The 14863-nt window shown below is 37.3% G+C and overlaps 1 protein-coding gene across 2 annotated transcripts; it reads left to right on the forward strand.

The window, feature by feature from the left end:
• The first annotated feature begins 10027 nt into the window (after positions 1-10027).
• Positions 10028-11891, forward strand: LOC122086037 (dof zinc finger protein DOF3.6-like). Of its 2 annotated transcripts, XR_006142314.1 has the most exons (3): positions 10028-10349; positions 10520-11660; positions 11691-11891. XR_006142314.1 is itself a non-coding variant. In XM_042654722.1 (2 exons), the coding sequence occupies exons 1-2, from the start codon at positions 10299-10301 to the stop codon at positions 11471-11473; spliced, it is 1005 nt and encodes a 334-aa protein (XP_042510656.1). In that variant the 5' UTR covers positions 10028-10298; the 3' UTR covers positions 11474-11891. The 2 variants fall into 2 exon arrangements, 1 of the variants encoding a protein (XP_042510656.1); XM_042654722.1 differs by having other exon boundaries at positions 10520-11891.
• The last annotated feature ends 2972 nt before the right edge of the window (positions 11892-14863 follow it).

Genomic DNA, 14863 nt, shown 5'->3' on the forward strand with positions numbered 1-14863 from the left:
AAAAATAAAAAAAAAAAAAAAGAAGGAAGAAAGAGCCTTGTTAGTCTGGTATTGTCTATGTTTAAAACATAAATGGCTATGAAAATACCACACTATCCCCCACCTTGTGCACTAAAGATGCTCTTGCGCATTATCTACACCAGACTGGTTGGATTCTTTTTCCAACAAAAATCTAAACACCTATCGATAAACATTCAGCCAAGGGTAATTGAATTGATAGTAGTTAACACCCCCTCCAAATTAGGTTCTCGTACAATACTTGGACTCCACACTAAGGCCAGAGTCCAATGCATTGAAGAGAGTGACTAAATAGAGTCAAGTGTCCATCACAGGATTGTATAAAAATGTTCTCGAATGAGGACCTGATCCGGACATTCCCCACCATAAAATAATAATAATAATAATAATAATAATAATAATAATAATAATAATAATAATAATAATAATAAAAGAAAATATCGTGAATCTGGAATGGTTATGCTCCAATATATGAAAGCTTAATTAATTAAGGACCCACGCGTCATCCGCTTATCTTAATGCGAGTGAATTACTTATGTTGTAGTACTTCATTATATAAACCTTTATGACGTGTCAAGCACTGTCGGTATGAAATTTGTATTTCTTCTGACCTTAATTTCTGACGTGTCATGCCCCTATTGGAGATGCAAGGGTATGCATCTCATCCAATACAAGTCTCTCTCTCTCTTGCTCTCTCTGTCTGTGTGTGGGGAGATTCTGAGAAACAGAAATTAACAAGTGGATCAGTAGTGTCTCTGTCTATGTGGGCTTTTAATTTCATCAATGTCTTAAACATCAATGTTAAGTCTTGAGTCTTGACACATATTATCAATATTTCCCAGTCCAATAAAGCTTCTGATGTGTATCAGTATCCTAGTGATTGGTCATTGTCGATCCTTTTGGTAATGTTGGAGGCTTGTATCTGATGTGGAAGCTTAATATTCATGTTGGTATCTTCCTTTTATCTAGGATATTACTTATTTTACATCATGTACTTTCATTTTTATTTCAAGAAAAACAAAAGAAAAAAAAAAATTTCCAGGATACTTTTGTCAAAAAGGTTTAATTATTACTCGACGTGTATGATTGTTTGCCTGTTTTCACTCCATGTTTTCTTGAAACTTACAATTCGAATCCATGTATCTTATGTGTACTACACATTTTTATTGGTAAGTCTTTGTTTACCAAAAAAAACAGACTGGTGGACTGGTCCCTGGTGTTGAGCCATTAAATTTATGTGTCTTTAATCAGTGTACAGTCGTAGGACATGCAAGGAACAATCACCACAGGCCACCAGCACATACTGTATGGAGTCTCTGAAAACGATTCTGATTTTTGATCCAGCCTTAAGGTTTGATGCATGCATGTCCTATTAATTTTTATCCCTTACATCTCTCTCTCTCTCTCTCTCTCTCTCTCTCTCTCTCTCTCTCTCTCTCTCTCTCTCTAAACCATAAAAGCACAAAGGTCCAATGAGGAGCGGACAGTGACCCAACAAATATGAGGAGAAAAAGCATGAAAAGCTGAAACAGGAAAGAGCCAAATTTAACTTTGATATATGTATATATATGTTGGGACATGGGACTCGGAGAGAGACTGAGGAGCTAGGTAATAATAATTCATAAAATAATCAGCTGGCTTATAATCATCTTTCGGAGAGACAGGAAAAAGAGATCAAATGAGGCAAGCTGAGGTGATCATCTTCCTTCTTCCTTCTCCCTTTGTCGGAGAATGGAAATTAGAAACCCCACCAGAAACACCTTAGCCATTTCTCTTTATTAATAGGAAACTGTTAACACCTAATCAATTCCAGAACTTTTTTTTTTTAACACGTAGGATGCGAAGATTCCTTGGTTCCTTCATGAAGAAGCCAGCCCTAAGACTGTGTTGTTCATGTTCCACAATCCAAAACCCACATAGAGTGGCAGTGCTTTTCAGAGTTTCATTCAGATCGAGCTATTACCAGAACTGCAGAGAAGCCATGGAAGTTTCTACATCATATATATATATATATATATATATATACACCCAGCTAGCTAGAGAGATTCCTCATTTCAGGGTCACTCTCCTCTTATCGTAATCCTGAAAAGGAAGCAAAGACTGGATATATATATATATATATATATAGACATGACATGTGCACTACATGAAAAGGACTTATAGACGCATATATCTCTATATATATATATATTGGTTTGAAGAGGGTTAAGGAGTGATAGAATTTGATTCTGAAAGCAACAACCCATGCAATCAATCAAAATTGGGCAAAATTAGTGTGGGGTACACTCGACATGAAATTATATGAAGGTGGGTAATTGCGTAATGGGTATGAGGAAGTGAATATTGGGTGTGATGTGATGAGATATGAGAAATCTAAGTGTGTTAATGGGTCTAATTCTGCTTCAATCATGCAAGACCACAGACCACAACCCTAAGTGGGTATTGGATTAATGGCGACCCCAGCCCACGACACCCCACCCCACACCCTCCACAAGAGGACGAGAGAGTGGTCTAATTCAAATGTCCATACCATGCATATTACTCTATGGGTTTCAAAATATTCCTTCTAATTAACAACACTGATATCTGAACTATACCCCACACGCTTAGAACAATATGTATAGTAGTAGTGCTACTGGTTCTCCATTCTTAATTTAATTGGATCTTTTTTAGGAGGAGAAGGAAAAGAAAGACAACACAATATCAGAGTGAGTGGGACTTTGGGAGTGGGAGATTCCTTCGACCATTGTATTGCGGTCTTGCCCCTGTGACATCACTCTCTCATTCCTTAATCCTTCTTTATCACCTTCCCTAGATCCCTCCATCCCTATCTAGTCTTCTTTAATAAAGTTGGGAAGGGGATTTATACGCCGTCGTCGGCGTGTAATGGAATCCCATGCCCAATCAATGGGGCACGGACGTGGGAATGCAAGGCCCATCAATAAAGGGGCCCACATAAGGACAAATGAAGTGTCACAAGGAGAGAGGAGAATAATAATATTTAGAATATGAAGGGACGGTACACATTGGCGGTGTGTACAATTTTTTTTTCATTTAAGACGTACAAAGAATAACTCGTAGAGATGATGCGATTTAAAGTAACTATTTTCTAGGTAGGGGCATAAGGGCCATGCTTAGACACAAGGGCTTGCACCTAGGAGGGGCACATGAGTCATTTTGCACCCCCTGTGTCTTGGGTATGACCCCTCTATCCCACCTAGAAAACTTTGTTCTTGCGATTTATTAGGCAAGAGAATGCTACCCTGCTAGCTGAAACACACACCAGTGCGCTGACCAATTGAAGGGGTGCAGAAGTATCTTCAACGCCCTATTGGGGGGTAGTGCGGTTTTTCTGCATCTACTATGTCTGGGTGTATCCTACGCCAGTAGGATAGCGTTCTTTCTCCTGATTTATTATTAGGTAAAACGAATATTATATGATGGTGTGGTTTTTGCACTAAGACACATGAGTGCATAAAATTAGCGCCCTAAAAAAATTCTATCCATGTTAATGGCCTTGCACATGCAGCAAAAAGACTCATCAAATCTCTAGAACAAGAGGGACATTGCCCAGACCTTACATTTGGCTACTCCTTGAAGCCCCCACATTTTTTTTAATAAATAATATCAATTTATAAAGAAGAAAATGGAAAAAAAAAAAAAGGAACAAACTATGCAAACAGTTGTCTTCCCTATGCATAAGGCTCCCACCCGCAATCACCCAATTACAATAGATCAATCTTACCGTTACACCAAGGCCCGCTCTCTCCCTTGCTAGTCTCTACTACTACCAAGTAAAATATCATATCCTAGTGTGTGATACTCGTGGTCGTCAAGACGTGGGCTTGGATCTTTAGACCAATCGTTCCTCTTCCACAAATAGTATTTGAAACAAAAAATTTTATAAGCAAGAAACCAGCCAGCCAAAGCGGACGTGTACCATTGATTACTTGAACCAACCCCACCATTTGCTTTTGGGTCATGATGGAACAGACCCAACAAAGCTAGCTCATGGAATTGAACTTGACCTGTTGTACTGTTTTCAACTTTATAGACCAACTCATTAACGTAATGGCTAAGACGATCCCCACCCATATGACCCATGCAGCCTTTGTATTGGTAATTGGTATCCCCTCTCTTTTTTTTTTCTTCCTACAGGAAGAAGGTCAATCATTGTCTATGGCAGAAATTCTACTCTATCTCTTTAGAAACAAAAAGGAAGGGAAGAAGTAGGTTAGGAGAGGATAGGTAGGTTAGAGGTGGGGTCCGAAGGACAATTCACATCCTCAAGTATCCACACATTTCCCTTGGTTATTGCATTGTGATGATCAAATCAAAACCATTGAAAAAACTTTAAACCCTAACATTACGTAGTACTATAAATCCAAGAAAAATTTATCTTCCATTTTTCAAATATAGAATCATTTGCTATTCATGTTCAAGGAAGGGTGTCAATCTGTCCGGAACCAGGTATTTGGTCTGGTTTCAGTTTTGGTTCCAAAGAGTATTAGTGTGATTCAGAACCGGACCAAGTTCAGTCTTGGTTCTAAAAATTGGTACTCGTACCCGACCTATCCGGTTCTAGTCCAGTTCTAGTTCCTATTTGGGTTTTGTATTTGGTTCTTATTTGGTTCCAATATTCAATTTCAAATTCAATTTTTTTATGCAACTGCTATTCAGAAGACAAAATATATATGCTCATTCGCTAGGTTATTGGTCTTCCCCAACAAAAGAATGAACAAAAAATCATGAGCTATCAATGGACATGTATCCATGTCGAATGATCGTGAGCAATCGATCATCTATTGAACTTCTAATATCGTTAATTTCACTACTTGAAACTCTTTTGGATGATTTATCATTTTGATGATTGAAACTAAACATCGTTAATGATCCTGAGCAATCAATTTCCTAAATGATAATTGATAGACAAGGGGTTTTAGAGTTGGACTATAATTGAAATTCTATTAGATGATTTATCATTTAGGTGATTGATTATGTCGGGTTTTCATATAAGTTACGTTAAGTTTTTAGTTAAAGAGGAAAAAATGACATTAAGTTATTAGGTCCGATTTCGGTTAGAACCGTCAGTTCTTGGTATAAATCCAGATCCGAACCGAACCAAATTATAAATACTTTTTTCAGATTCGGGATTTAACCATATTATAATGGATTGGATTTGGTTCAGGGTATTCGGTCTAGAATTGGATTCGATTTTCGATTCCAGTTCCAATTTGACACCCTTAGTTCCAAGTGTGACCAAGTAAAGAACCGACAAAAATTATATTTTGGAAATATTTTTTGTTTGGTAGAAGATTTAGAAGGAATAAAAAACTCACTACAAGTCAACTAGCACTACTAGCTACGTGGCTAATTATGTAGGTTCTATCATTTTGGTGGTAGACGTAATTCATGTAGGACGTTTTGGCTTGATCAATCTATATGCATGGTAGTTGATGCCTTAGTGATGCATCAAGTTGATAATCAACATTTATTTTAATTAGTCATAACCCGTCAATCATTTTGCATGGATCCTCACGTTCATCCTTGCTTGAAATCTCCATGTAACTGATCCCGTTAAGTTAGGATACGACTATGGATATTGTTATTGTTGAACTATATGTATATTTACTATGTTTTGACACCAACAATCCTTTTTCCTTATGGAGATGCCCACTGGGATATTTTCCACATTATTATTTACTCATCGGATTATTTTTCTTGACCAATCTGAATTTGGGGGCCCTTTATTTTGATCAAAGGTATATTAAGTAGCTTACACTAAGATTAACAGAGGCTATATTTTAATAGTTTCTCTTACATCTATCTCCTATGGTTAATTTATTTAGTTTCTTTAGATTCCTTTACTTAACTAGGCCACCTAGGCTATGTCTGTCCTTTACATCCTTTTCTCTTTTTTCCCTTTTTCAGTTGAGGATTATCTTTATCTTTGTCATTCATCATGAGATTTATAGAATCCATGGGTTTCTAACAGTCTCTCTGACTTCAAAAATTTTCAAGTTCTGATGAATTTTCTTCTCCTTAAAATCCTTGAATTCTTAGCGAATGAACTTACTTGGAGATTCTTGACACCTTATGAGAAGATTGAAGAAGCAATATTTGGATGATTTATTGAAGCAATATTTGGATGATTTATTGAAGCAATACTTCTACCTCAGAATATGAGAATCCATTCTTCATCTACAATCCTTCATTATTCTTGATTGGAATGTCTTCTAATTGTCATTCTAGTTGTTTAGATGGAATGTCTTTTCCCCCCAAAAAAAATAAATTTGAATGTCTTCTAATTGTGATTTAGTTGGTACTCTCTCTCTCTCTCTCTCTCACATATCCTGACCATATGAGCTCCATATGGACGATGGCATTCTCTATATTGCCTTATTTGTGTGTCGTGCATACGTCCCCCCTCCCCCACAATGGCATCGTAGAAATTCTCTCCAATAAAAGAATTATGAGTCAATCATAGAACTACCAATGCCTCGATCAATTGATTAATAGGGAAATTATATTAAAATGAAATATATAAATCAAAGGTTACCACTTGTGTACATGGAATTGATGGGTAATTAATGAAACTTAGTAAAATGTGTGTATTAGACAATTTGCGATTTTGTTGACATGGTGGATAGTGTGATACCTTTTTTCTTCTGAAGTAGAGTGGCAAAGATAAAGTGAAGGCAAGAGAGAATTTTACATAAACAGTGAATTATTATTTTAGGGGACTTTTAGTAATTTGTTTATATCTACTTTGATTCACATCCTTTACTCCCTTTTATTTAAGATTCAATTTGTTTACCAAAAATAAAAATAAATAAATAAATAAAATTCAATTTGTAACCATATGACTATTTTCATAAACAACTGATCGCTTTAATTACTTTGGTGACAAAACAAAGTTGCAGAGGGAGTTTAGTTAGTTTTATTGGGGCATGCTGGTGTCTATATTAGGTTTTTTTTTTGGTAGAAGGTCTATATTAGGTTTAAGGTTAAATAAAATATGAATAAAGATGGTTAAGAGGGCCGGGGGGTTGTCATGCTCTGTTTCCCAACTTGTGATCTAGAAAGTGACTATCTCTTAATAAGGATTTACACTATTTCCACACTTTAAGTTGTTTCACTTCAGGTCATGATCTAGACAAGTTCAAATGAAGAACAAGCTAGTTAAGGATGTGTGAACTTGAAATCAAAATTGTTTATCGGAATCGAATCGATTACACAGATCCAAAACTGTTTATTAAATGATTCGATTTTGATTTGAAAATCGAAATCATGATATGATTTTAGATTTAAAGTTTAACCCATTGATAAATTGTCAAACTGATTAACATATATATGGTAAGTTTTTGTCATTCAAGGTTAAGTTTACATATATTTCAATAAAAAAAAATTAAGTTTACATTAAAAAATTATTAAAATAAAAACATATAACAATAAAATTCAATTCAATGTTACAATTTACATCTATTTCACAAAAAATTTTAAAGGTAAAATTGTTTGGATAAAAAATTAGAAAACATAAGAAACCCGTTTAAAACCATTTAAACTAAATCGTTTATAAATGGTTTCAATTTTGAAATATGAAATTGTTTATTAAATTATTTTATTTTGATTTTTCCTAAAAATCTTACACTTAACCAAATCAAATCATCTACATCAAAACTGAATCAAGTAACAACCTTAACTAAAAGGCATGAGATATTGATTACTCTAAAAGAACTTTATTATTGAAATATCAATTTAAAACGAGGCTATCTAGTTATTTTCTTTTGAAAGTTAATAACAAGAGTGGTGATTGGATTTTGACAAACCTGACTTTAACTATTAGACTTTTGTTACCACTTTTTCTTTTTTCAGAAAGGGAGATAGTGGCTTTAGCCCATGGAATAGCTTCTTATGCTTGGATCTCACAACGGAATTTGCATGCTCTGATTCTTAATTTCCTCCATTGTTGACAAAAGCATTTAATGTAAGAATATGTTTTGCTTATACCACTTTATGGTATTGATCATAGGGGCTGAAAAATAAAAAATATTTTCTTGATATATGCCGGAAATTTTTTATGGAATATTTTTGCTCGTGGAATTTGTGATGTTAGTATTTTCATAAAATTTATTTATGGAAAAAAGAACTTTGCTTGTATGACATAGGAAACGCCCAGACCGATGAGATACAAGAAAATCAGGAAACCCCCGCCTGTGTGCCCTAATTGTTCTCCCGAGTCTGACATAGGAAACACCCATACCGATGTGAAGCAAGAAAATCAGGAAACCCCCACCTCTGTGCACTAATTATTTTCCCCAGACTGACAAAGGAAACACCTTAACCGATGAGGTGCAAGAAAATCAGGAAACTCCCACCTGTGTGCACTAATATTTTCTTGATATATGCCAGAAATTTTTTATGGCATAATTTTGCTCACGGAATTTGTGATGTTAGTATTTTCATAGAATTTATTTATGGAAAAAAGAACATTGCCAATCAGACATAGGAAACACCTAGACCGATGAGACACAAGAAAATTATAAAACCCCCACCTGTATGCACTAATTATTCTCCCCAATCTGACATAGGAGACACCCAGACCGACGAGGCACAAGGAAATCAGAAAACCTCGCCTGTGTGCACTAATTATTCTCCCACGTGTTCTCCTATTGGCATGCTGATCTGGTGTTTCCTGTGCAAAATGCTAAACTGGCAGAATTTTGTCTCCTTTTATTTATTTATATTAATTATAAGAATAAATTTGGATAGAATTCCCAGTGTCGTAGGAATTTTCCAGCCCATTGAAAATCAAACTACAAAATGGGTTAAACAGTTGAACTAGCTACCTATCTCCTTCTCCCAATCCATTCTTCCTTCCGCCTATAGTTTTATTGATTAGAAGTAACTTAAACTGGCGGTGAAATATTGATCTTTAATTCCTTTGGATTCTTCTTAGGCATCTTCACCTTAGATATTGTCAATCAAATTTTTTGGTAGTTCTTCGGTTGGATATATTAATAATAGATGGACTGTAGTAGTGTGTAGAAAGGATGAGAATCAGCTCATCAATTTGAACTGGACAGGTACTAAAACAAATAACTTTTCTTTTCTTGGTTTTCAAACATAGCCTTAAAGGTGAGGTACTGAGATATGTCGGAGGGAGGGAGAGTGGTGGTGGTGGTGGAGGACTGGAGGGGACGGCTCTCCTTTTCTTCACCGACTCTATATATGATAAGTTGATAATATTCCGTAATCCATAAGAGATTGATAGGATTTTATGTTGTGGGGGCCACGTGGATCTGACGTGGCAATGAAATTAAGGCAGGAATCCCCGACCGTAAGCATCTGATGACGAATCCTATCTTCCGGCACATCCGACGGTTTCTGTTATTGGTGGCCACCCTGGGCGTCACCTGCACCACCACCACCACCACCTTTTCCTCTCTTCTCTTCTCTCCTCGAAGCCCACCTTTCCTCTCTTCTCCTCTTCTCTTCTCTTCCTCTTTTCCCCATTTCTTTGGTTTCTTTTATGAGACTTTTCTGTTCTGTGTCTAATTTCAGACTAGAGAAACGAAGACAAGCTTTGCAAGACCCATGAAATGATTTTAGTTTTTTAGAGAGAGAAAGAAAAAAGGTTACTGATGAAGGGCAAATCGGTAATAATATAAAATAGCAGACCATCGTAGCTAGATATTTCCATGCAAAAAAAAAAAAAAAACCGGGCTGGAAACTGACCTGAGAAAAGGTACATTCGATCGTGACCATTCCACACCACCAAGACACAACTTTTCCTCTTCTCTTCTGTTTTCTTAATCAAATTGTTTTCTAATTCTTATTTTATTATGAAAATAAAAATCCTTGATGTTAGGGTTTCCTCTGTCATGGCCCCCTCTCTGTCTCTCTATGGTCACTCCCCCACTTTCCATTGCATGAGGATGAGGACTGAAGAGAGGAGAAGAGCCATTCAGCCACTAAACTTTTTATGCCAAGCACAGCACCAAAAAGCATCTAACTAAGAAGCTTACAGGTGAAGAAACTTCCTCCACACCCTCAAAACCCTAAAAAATTAATAAAAACAAAAAGAGAAAGGAAAGAAAGAGAGAGAGAACAAGAACAAAATTAAATAAAAAGCCCTCTCCTTTAACTTTCCTTCCCCGCCTCTCGTTCTCTCTCTCTCTCTCTCTCTCTCTCTCTCTCTGCAACTCCCTTGTTGATGTGATTCTCCACCATAACTCCAAAAACCTATCAACCTTTACAAAAGAGAAAGATCAAAAACCATGGTTTTTTCTTCGGTTCCGGTCTATCTAGATCCACCCAACTGGCAGCAGGTAACGTAGTTGTTTCTTCAATTTCTTTCATTCCATAGCTTCTTCACTAAAAAAGCATAAATTCAAAGATAAATATTCTCATCCTTTTCCTTTCTTTCTTTATCTTTCCCTTACCTGAATATACTACCAGATATATTGATTTCTCACTTTTCTGTATTTTTTTTCCACAGAACCCAAATCATCATCAACCTGGAAGCAGCAGTCATGAGAATCATCAGCTTCCCCCACCTCCACCCCCTCCGGCTGGTGGTGGGGGAAGCGGCGGTGGGGGTTCAATCAGGCCCAATTCGATGGCGGATCGCGCTCGGATGGCCAAATTACCACAGCCTGAAACAGCCCTCCAATGTCCAAGATGTGAATCTACCAATACAAAGTTTTGCTACTTCAACAATTACAGCCTCTCACAACCCCGCCACTTCTGCAAGACTTGTCGACGCTACTGGACTAGAGGGGGTGCTCTCCGGAATGTTCCGGTGGGTGGAGGTTGCCGAAGGAACAAGAGAAGCAAGGGAAGTAGCTCAAAGTCTCCAGTGACTTCCGAGCTACAATCTGGTTCTGGTACCACAAGTGCAATCGCCTCCAATAGCTGCACCACTGATATGATGGGTCATATTGGCGCATCAGTACCTCATCCACAGTTGCCATTCATGGCTTCTTTACAACATTACTCCGACTATGGTCCAGAACACATTGGCCTAAATTTTGGTGGAATTCAGCCACCACTGGCTGAAACCGGCGGTGGTAGTGGTGGTGGAAGTAGTGACATGGAGTTTCAGATGTCTGCAGGAGCTGCTACCGATCATTGGCGACTACAGCAAGTGCAGCAATTCCCTTTCTTAACTGGGTTGGAGCCTCCATCGGGGTTATACCCATTTGATGGTGAAGGTGGTGGTGGTGGTGTTGAGCAACAAGGTTATGCCGGAGGAGCAGGAGCTCAGATTCGGCCAAAGCCACCATCGTCTGGTGGCTCACAGTTCGCTTCAGTAAAAACGGAAGAAAATCGAGGGTTGAATTTAGGATCAAGGCAGTTCTTGGGTGTTCCTGGAAGTGATCAGTACTGGGGTGGTGGCAATGCATGGACAGATCTTTCTGGTTTCAACTCTTCTTCCACCCATCATCTCTGATAACTCAAAAGCTTCGCCGTCTCTTTAAATTAATTAATTAATCAATCACTGCAGCTTCGACTAAAGAAAACCAGCACACTTGAAGAAGTTCCATCCAAGCTTCCTATACTTGGTGAAATTGCAGGAATGGATATCATTTCTTCAAGTTGTTCATGATCTGCTGAAGAACCCCACCTAGAAATGGTAGGTTTCTTGTTTTCATCACTAGAAATGGTAGAGCTAGGGTTTCTTGTTTTGCCTTAATTTTCCTTCTTCCTTTTTTGTGTGTTCTACTGGAGTGTTTACAGAAGTGGGTGTATTGAGTTCTTAGATTTTGATATCTGACATGAAGGGCTAGTTGTTAGAATCAATCAAAAGCACTGTAATGAGTGATTTCATTTTGAGTTATCTCTCAGCTTTCTATGCCTTCTTCTCTGCACATTACAATTTTCTTACATACAATTGTGAAAGTGAGAGAAAGTAACCATTAATTTGTGTCCAGCAGATTGCCCTAACAGAACTAACTTCTCTTGCATAAAATGTTATCCAAACTGATGAACTTTATGTTGTGGTCTGAGAATTCTTAGTCAAACAATAGTGTGTGGCCTAGTTCCCAATGCAATTCAACATTTTCAGGCTATCCAGCTGCTGTTTGAAATGCGACATTGTCATCTTCAAAATTTGAAACTTAGAGATCTTACTTTCCTTCCAGTAGATCAATTGGAATGGCTGTCTTCACTTCTATCATGGAAGGAACAGAGAAGTTGTTATAATAGTTGCTACTGTTCTGCTCTATGATCATGTGTTGGGACTCAGTTAGAATTAACCCACCCTTAAAAGGAGAGGAGAGGGTACCCAAGTTCTTATAAGTCTTCACATCCGGTTACTCACATCCAATGCGGGATAATTGTTTTCGCGTGAAACCCCAACACATTGCAGCCACTCTCTCTGCTACAAATACAAACATATACTCAGGAAGAGTACTGACTATGTAGATTTGTAGCTCTATACATAGGGCAAGCAGATCTGTTATGTAGAGGAGACTAGATAGATAAGATCATTAGAAATTTCATGCCTGAATTGGAACATTTAGAATCAATAGAAGTTGCTTTTCATCCATTCTAATTAGCTTCACCCAAAATAGTTTTTTGTACCGTAACAAGATCTATTATATATTATGCATGCAAGTTCGTGCATATGTGTGTGTGGGTTTTGTTTGGGTGCTAGAGAGAGAGAGAGATTAATGATTTTGCAATAATAATGGTGGACGCATAGTACTTATTTTGTTGGTTATTGGGAGTAAGATGAGAGAGATGGAAAGGGTGGAGAGCAATCTGAAATTATATAAAACGCCAAAATTCCACTCAAAACCATGCAATCAAAGACAGACCCAAGTAAGAATGATTCTGGAATTCCGTTAGCAGACTTAAGATCAGGTATGACCATCGATTTCAGACCACAGAATCAAAAGAAGGACCATGATAGTATCTGAACACTCTGGTCAGTCATCTGACCTGAGACTGAGAGGCCTGACTATGCCGTTGCACTCATTCGTTTTACTTTGACTCATTAAAAAGAAAAACGAAGAAGAAGAAGAAAAAAAGAAAGAAAGAAAGAAAAACTGTCTAGTTAATTCGGTCTATATATAAATTATAAGGAATTCTCTGGCGAATGATGTCTAAATCTTACTGATTAGCTTGTTAGTTTCATAGAAGATTATAATAATAGAGTCCAAATCAAACCAAATCCATGTCATATGGTCCAACGAAGTGATCTTCTCGAAAGAAAAGAATCTGGGTTTCGGGATTTTGCTTTTGCAAGAACCAAGGCGTTCGTAGTAGTAAGAAAGAATAAAGCAATCAAAATCATTATTAAGAAGAACCCATCAGAAAAAGCAGATCACACTCTCTCTCCCCTCTTTCTCTCTCTTCTTCTGAATGTCTTGTTAGCCTAGTGTGACCTGAAGACGACAATAATAACAACAAAGCCAAGTCATGGCCTGGAGAGTTGGAAACCCCATTTGCAGTGTGAACAATGAAGTGGATTGATAGTACAATTATAGTAATCCCCGAAATTGACGATATGATCATTTGAGAAGAGAGAGAGAGAGAGAGAAGAAAAAGGGGGAGAAAATGATGAATGATGATTGTGGTGGTTGTTTATCGTTATACGAAGTAGAAAGAAGAGAAGAGGGAGAAGCAATAGAAGGGAAGGGAAGAAGGCTCAGAAATCCAAGCCAAAAGCTCATCAAATGTGATCTGATCTGTTAATGACATGTTCTTTGATGCCCACAACCACATGGATAGGCGTGAGATTGTTCTCTCTGTTTCCACTGCAGCTTTCGCTTTTGAAACGTCCTTGTTCCACATCAACACTTCACCATTTCAGTTTCAACTTTGAACTTTGAACATCTATCTCTCTCTCTTTCTGTCTCTCTCCCTCTCTCTCTCACTCTCTCTCTCACACACACACAGACTAACACGACACAAGAAAGAAGGAAAGGAAAGAGAAAGAGACCCAGATACAAGGAATGATAGATAGATAGATTCCACACAATTCTGAATGTTCACGGTGTTACTACGATCCCATATTAGTCATATAACGTCTGATCTCAGATGGGTTATGAAAAAGACTTGACGTGGCTTAATATGGTCTTGACTATCTACACCGTTTGAATCATTTTATGGGTTTAAGTTCTTCCGAGACTTAATTATGATTATCAAAGCAATCAACCTTTGGATCTAACCATCGTTAGGAAAAGATGACTTGGAGCAAAAGTAATAAAGCCGCTAAGAAAATACTATATGTTACTAAATAGAGCTGGTTTATGGGTTTGAGTTCTTCCAAGGCTCGTATAAGTTGAATCCCTCCATATCCATCTTAGATTTTGGGTATTTCTCAGACCATTGTGTCCAGTGGATTTTGTTTAAGATTTTTTTTTTTTTTTCCAAAACTAAAACGTACTTACACAGTAATGGGATGGTTTAATTAGTTTTCAAATCTAAGGAGGCCAGGGGATCTTCTCTTAATTAACTTTTTAGATTGTTCAAACGCCGCTAATTAAGATAGAGCGTTGGTGCTTTTGGAAGACTAGGAGACCCCATATCCTATCGATTCGAGACTGGTCCCGATTTTTATTTTCATGTCTCTCTTTTCCCTGTCTGGTGGGTCCTCTTTGCCTCTTTTAACCACTCGAATATATATTAAAGACAAATCTCTGTTTTAGGTCAGCTTCGAGTCAGTCTTCAACCCAAGCTGCATGTACAACCTTCCTTTCCCATTACTTGCAAGGAAATTAACTTGGTTACCATCTATAGCTCTGTTGAACGTAGACTTGGTAAGTGTTGGTAAGATCATGGTTAACAAATCTGTGAATAATTTTGTACAAAATTAAATTTAAATTTCTAATAA

The sequence above is a fragment of the Macadamia integrifolia genome, chromosome 8 (genome assembly GCF_013358625.1).
Source record: "Macadamia integrifolia cultivar HAES 741 chromosome 8, SCU_Mint_v3, whole genome shotgun sequence".
Classification (NCBI taxonomy): domain Eukaryota; kingdom Viridiplantae; phylum Streptophyta; class Magnoliopsida; order Proteales; family Proteaceae; genus Macadamia; species Macadamia integrifolia.

Excerpts from the sequence above, each read along its gene's own strand:
- LOC122086037 (XM_042654722.1), top strand. The coding sequence starts at position 10,299 with ATGGTTTTTTCTTCGGTTCCGGTCTATCTAGATCCACCCAACTGGCAG. Across the intron at positions 10,350-10,519 it reads ATCCACCCAACTGGCAGCAG|AACCCAAATCATCATCAACC; the intron begins GTAACGTAGTTG and ends TTTTTTCCACAG.